The sequence below is a fragment of the Drosophila santomea genome, chromosome 3L (assembly GCF_016746245.2).
Source record: "Drosophila santomea strain STO CAGO 1482 chromosome 3L, Prin_Dsan_1.1, whole genome shotgun sequence".
Lineage (NCBI taxonomy): Eukaryota > Metazoa > Arthropoda > Insecta > Diptera > Drosophilidae > Drosophila > Drosophila santomea.
The window spans coordinates 9,831,069-9,837,296 of NC_053018.2; the positions used below are offsets into that span (position 1 = coordinate 9,831,069).

At 36.3% G+C, this 6,228-nt stretch overlaps 1 protein-coding gene across 1 annotated transcript; it reads right to left on the minus strand.

Moving 5' to 3' along the window:
- Nucleotides 1–56: 56 nt before the first annotated feature.
- Nucleotides 57–6,225, minus strand: LOC120449995 (insulin-like growth factor-binding protein complex acid labile subunit). Its single transcript, XM_039632705.1, has 3 exons — nt 6,003–6,225; nt 5,305–5,711; nt 57–1,649 (listed from the first exon to the last, which is right to left on the minus strand). Exons 1-3 carry the CDS (start codon nt 6,217–6,219, stop codon nt 615–617), a joined length of 1,659 nt encoding a protein of 552 aa, XP_039488639.1. The 5' UTR covers nt 6,220–6,225; the 3' UTR covers nt 57–614.
- Nucleotides 6,226–6,228: the final 3 nt, after the last annotated feature.

A 6,228-nucleotide genomic window follows, 5' to 3' on the forward strand; every position in this document is an offset into this window, starting at 1 on the left:
TTTAAAATGTAATGCCACAAGATTATCTTTCATGTCAATAAAATTCATGTCAATCGAATAATCCATCGTTGTTTTATTGCAATTTAAAGTTCTATACCTCTAAAAAAAACACCCTATACATATATATCTATAAATAAATGTAAATATGTCTATATATATACATTAAATGTTCCCGGTCATGAGGACGCCTTCCTTTTGACGCTCCTGTTGCGACTCCTCCAGCTCATCACCTTCAGATTCATGTGCATGGAAAAGTTTGAGTTTTAGTTGTTTAATTTTAAATTAAAACCCATTCGAGTCGCTGGAATCATGAATATGCCCGAAAGATGATAATCGATCGATCTTATATATCTTCAAAATGTCTGTGTCTGAAAAGATCTTATTTTGCAATTTTGCGATATATTTAAAATTTTAAACTTAAGAGCGTTTTTTGTGGTCCAATTTGGCATCATCATGAATAGAAGTGTTTTTTAGTTGTAGCATATCTTAGGGCAAACAAAGTGGAATGATAAAATAGTCGGTATCTTTTAGGCTTTTCGCAATTTGGCACAATTTTACATCTAAGTTTAAGTTTTGATTACAAGTACGAGTAGAAGGTAGCAATCATACACCTATCAGTCTTGTGCTGCGCTGGCATCGTCGTCGAAAGCATCCGCCTCCACCTGTTCTCCCTGGAAGTCGCCCAAAATTCCCAGTCGGCGCACCGCCTGCAAATTCTGGATGCAGTAATCCACATTGGTCACTATGCAAAGCGGTCGTTCGCCCTTGTAGTAACCCGTGTTATCGCGCAGATAGACCACATCCCTGGTGGCCAGCCAGAGTTGGAGCTTCACGAAGCAGGGACACTGCCAGGGATTGCCCTCGATGGACACGCGCTTAAGGTTTGGGAAGCTCACATTCACCTTGGACAGAAAGGTCAGGCGATTGTTGTCCACCAGGATCTCCTGCACGCTACTTAGGCTCTCCAGCACATCGAGATTGATCTCCTCGAGGAGATTGTGTCCCAAATGGAGCTTCTGCAGACGTCGCATGGGCGCAAACATTCGCACATCCAAGGACTTCAGTTCGTTGTGACCCAGTTTCAGGTATTCCAAGAATGGCAACGATGAGAAGGCCAATGGATGCAGCTGCTTCATACGATTGCCATTCAAGTTGAGCCTTCGCATGCGAGGCAGAGTGTTGCTGCCAAAGATCTGCTCCTCCAGGAACTCCAGGTTATTGTACGACAGATCCAAGGTGTCCAGGTTCAGCAGGGCGGCAAAGGTAGCCGCCTTGATTTCCAGAATGGCATTGTACTGCAGATACAGCTTCCGCAGTGCGCCCAAGCCCACAAAGTGGCCGGGACTGAGGCTGGCGATGCTGTTCCTGGACACATCCAGCATCTGGAGCCTGGCCAGCACTCGGAACTGGTTGTCGAACAGCAGGCGAATGCGATTCCCAGACAAATCCAGTTGCTGCAAATGCAACACAAAGTTCTGAACAGCGCCAAACACATTTGGACGCAGTGCATCGAGGGCGTTCCGGGAAAGGTTCAAATTTCGCAGCTGGGCGAGCGGCTGAAAGGTTTCCAGGCCAATGGAGCTCAATCTATTCCCGCTGAGCTGCAGCTCCAACAGACCATGCAGTCCACGAAAGGCGTTTACGTCCAGCTGCAAGGAAGATTTTGTCCAATAAAAAGAATCAGAACATTCAAAATATATGTAGCTCCAAATATGGAATGTCATACCTCGTTGAGTTCGTAATTAAATTTCCAATCAAACTGTGTTTTCAAACAACAATTTTTTTTTTAAATTTTTTTCCAATTTTCGATGATAATTTCGGATGTTTACCGAAAGTCGATTTTTTGTGTTTTTGCGATTATAAATAACAGTATTTTGATCAGAACATTCAAAATATAGCTCCGAATATGGAATGGCATACCTCGTTGAGCTCGTAATTAAATTTCCAATCGAACTGTGTTTTCAAAAAAAAAAAATATTTTTTTCACTTTTCTTCCAATTTTTGATGATCAGTTTTTGCCAATAACCGCTTTTCTGTTATTTTGCGACTATATATATCAGTATTTTGATCAGAACATTCGAAATATTGGTCCGAATATGGAATGGCATACCTCGTTGAGCTCGTAATTAAATTTCCTATCAAACTGTGTTTTCAAAAAAAAAAAATATTATTTTCACTTTTCTTCCAATTTTTGATGATCATTTTTTGCCAATAACCGCTTTTCTGTTATTTTGCGACTATAAATATCAGTATTTTGATCAGAACATTCGAAATATTGGTCCGAATATGGAATGGCATACCTCGTTGAGCTCGTAATTAAATTTCCTATCAAACTGTGTTTTCAAAAAAAAAAAATATTATTTTCACTTTTCTTCCAATTTTTGATGATCATTTTTTGCCAATAACCGCTTTTCTGTTATTTTGCGACTATAAATATCAGTATTTTGATCAGAACATTCGAAATATTGGTCCGAATATGGAATGGCATACCTCGTTGAGCTCGTAATTAAATTTCCTATTGAACTGTGTTTTCAAAAAAAAAAAAATATTATTTTCACTTTTCTTCCAATTTTTGATCATCATTTTTTGCCAATAACCGCTTTTCTGTTATTTTGCGACTATAAATATCCGTATTTTGATCAGAACATTCGAATTATTGGTCTGAATATGGAATGGCATACCTCGTTGAGCTCGTAATTAAATTTCCTATTGAACTGTGTTTTCAAAAAAAAAAAAATATTATTTTCACTTTTCTTCCAATTTTTGATGATCATTTTTTGCCAATAACCGCTTTTCTGTTATTTTGCGTCTATAAATATCAGTATTTTGATCAGAACATTCGAAATATTGGTCCGAATATGGAATGGCATACCTCGTTGAGCTCGTAATTAAATTTCCTATTGAACTGTGTTTTCAAAAAAAAAAAATATTATTTTCACTTTTCTTCCAATTTTTGATGATCATTTTTTGCCAATAACCGCTTTTCTGTTATTTTGCGACTATAAATATCAGTATTTTGATCAGAACATTCGAAATATTGGTCCGAATATGGAATGGCATACCTCGTTGAGCTCGTAATTAAATTTCCTATCAAACTGTGTTTTCAAAAAAAAAAAATATTATTTTCACTTTTCTTCCAATTTTTGATGATCATTTTTTGCCAATAACCGCTTTTCTGTTATTTTGCGACTATAAATATCAGTATTTTGATCAGAACATTCGAAATATTGGTCCGAATATGGAATGGCATACCTCGTTGAGCTCGTAATTAAATTTCCTATCGAACTGTGTTTTCAAAAAAAAAAAATATTTTTTTCACTTTTCTTCCAATTTTGGATGATCATTTTTTGCCAATAACCGCTTTTCTGTTATTTTGCGACTATAAATATCAGTATTTTGATCAGAACATTCGAAATATTGGTCCGAATATGGAATGGGATACCTCGTTGAGCTCGTAATTAAATTTCCTATCAAACTGTGTTTTCACAAAAAAAAAATATTATTTTCACTTTTCTTCCAATTTTTGATGATCATTTTTTGCCAATAACCGCTTTTCTGTTATTTTGCGACTATAAATATCAGTATTTTGATCAGAACATTCGAAATATTGGTCCGAATATGGAATGGCATACCTCGTTGAGCTCGTAATTAAATTTCCTATCGAACTGCGTTTTCAAAAAAAAATAAATATTTTTTTCACTTTTCTTCCAATTTTTGATGATCATTTTTTGCCAATAACCGCTTTTCTGTTATTTTGCGACTATAAATATCAGTATTTTGATCAGAACATTCGAAATATTGGTCCGAATATGGAATGGCATACCACGTTGAGCTCGTAATTAAATTTCCTATTGAACTGTGTTTTCAAAAAAAAAAAAAATATTATTTTCACTTTTCTTCCAATTTTTGATGATCATTTTTTGCCAATAACCGCTTTTCTGTTATTTTGCGACTATAAATATCAGTATTTTGATCAGAACATTCGAAATATTGGTCCGAATATGGAATGGCATACCTCGTTGAGCTCGTAATTAAATTTCCTATCAAACTGTGTTTTCAAAAAAAAAAAAATATTATTTTCACTTTTCTTCCAATTTTTGATGATCATTTTTTGCCAATAACCGCTTTTCTGTTATTTTGCGACTATAAATATCAGTATTTTGATCAGAACATTCGAAATATTGGTCCGAATATGGAATGGCATACCTCGTTGAGCTCGTAATTAAATTTCCTATCGAACTGTGTTTTCAAAAAAAAAAATATTTTTTTCACTTTTCTTCCAATTTTGGATGATCATTTTTTGCCAATAACCGCTTTTCTGTTATTTTGCGACTATAAATATCAGTATTTTGATCAGAACATTCGAAATATTGGTCCGAATATGGAATGGCATACCTCGTTGAGCTCGTAATTAAATTTCCTATCAAACTGTGTTTTCAAAAAAAAAAATATTATTTTCACTTTTCTTCCAATTTTTGATGATCATTTTTTGCCAATAACCGCTTTTCTGTTATTTTGCGACTATAAATATCAGTATTTTGATCAGAACATTCGAAATATTGGTCCGAATATGGAATGGCATACCTCGTTGAGCTCGTAATTAAATTTCCTATTGAATTGTGTTTTCAAAAAAAAAAAAAAATTTGTTCACTTTTCTTCCAATTTTTGATGATCATTTTTTGCCAATAACCGCTTTTCTGTTATTTTGCGACTATAAATATCAGTATTTTGATCAGAACATTCGAAATATTGGTCCGAATATGGAATGGCATACCTCGTTGAGCTCGTAATTAAATTTCCTATTGAACTGTGTTTTCAAAAAAAAATTATTTGTTTTTTAAATTTTTTGCAATTTTTGATAATGATGGAGGACATTCAAACAAACATCTTTAAAAATTGGCAATATTCGATTCGGCCTAATATCAACTAAGAGAATGCTTACAGCGTTTTTCTCTGTTTAAAAATCATTAAACTTTGTTTACCATACAATTTCAGCGGTGTGAGAAAAGCAGTTGGCAAATATTTTGATCAGCTTTAAAATTAGAATCAATTTCCTCATAGCCTTTTAAATGCTACTATTTCCAAATATGACTTTTCAATTGTAAATGTATCTCCCATAGATAAACAAAAGATATTCAACTGTCATTTTACAACTCGACCAAAAGCCACAGATCAACATGACCAATTGAGCAAATGAATTGCAAATCCAACTAAGTACACATTAACTATTGAAGTTCGTTGCGGTCAACTGGGAGGATCAAAATAAAGCTGCGCTTCCAATAGTTAAATTAAGGACCCACTCACCTGTGCCAGTTGGTTGTCATTCAAAATCAACTCCTGCAGCTGTGGACAAACTCCGAAAGTGGCATTTACCAAGCGATTGTGCCCCAATTCCAGTCGATTTAGCAGTGGCATGTGCGGCAGATCGCATTGCTTGAGCGCATTGTGCGAGAAGTTCGCATAAATCAACTTCCTCAGGTGGCCAAAAAAGTCGCGGTCCAGTAGCTCCATTTGATTGTGACTAAAATCGATCCGCTGCAGCGCTGACTCAGCCGCAAAGTGGTTTCCCCGGATGTCAACCAGGCCGCAACCACTGAGATTCAGTTGGCGCAGATTGGGAAGAATGGCAAAGCCACTGGTATGCACATTTATTGGAGCCGCGCCAGTCAGATCCAGATCTTGTAAGTTGGCCAAGTGATCGGCATTTTCGCCTTAAAAGGGGTTAAGTGCAAGTATCGTTTAAAAATAAACAAATATGTGGATCTCCTACTAGAAATTGCTTACATATATTTATATACATTTATTCAACATATTTCTTGGAAGAAAAAAATGGAAAATGGACTTTTATGGAAGCATTACCTTTTAATAGAATTGCAATTATGTTGCGCTTTATAAAGTTAAAGTACTCAATTTATTTACCATTATTGCTAATTCATGATACTATGAAAACTTGCTGTGTTTTTTGATAAGAGAGTAAAACCTCGCCCTTTTTCAGACCTCACCTGATCCCACCTCCAGTTCGGTTTGCACATTCCGTATGAAGAGCGTGTGCCAGTTTTCGGCGCCCAATTCGACCAGATCCTGCAGAGAAGCGACCTCGTTGCACTGGAAGTTCCGCCAGCCGATGGGCTGGCAGAGATCGGCTCCATGCAGGCTGGGGAATCCCGCGCAGAGAAGCCACAGAAAATGCGACAGAACGCAATTGGCAGTTGGCGACATTCCTGCTCC

What these genes read in the sequence shown, in the direction of transcription:
- LOC120449995 (XM_039632705.1), bottom strand. Translation starts at nt 6,219, where the DNA reads ATGTCGCCAACTGCCAATTGCGTTCTGTCGCATTTTCTGTGGCTTCTC. An exon ending in CGAACTGGAGGTGGGATCAG is followed by an intron (nt 5,712 to 6,002) that starts GTGAGGTCTGAA and finishes ACCCCTTTTAAG; the next exon opens with GCGAAAATGCCGATCACTTG. An exon ending in ATGACAACCAACTGGCACAG is followed by an intron (nt 1,650 to 5,304) that starts GTGAGTGGGTCC and finishes TCTTCCTTGCAG; the next exon opens with CTGGACGTAAACGCCTTTCG.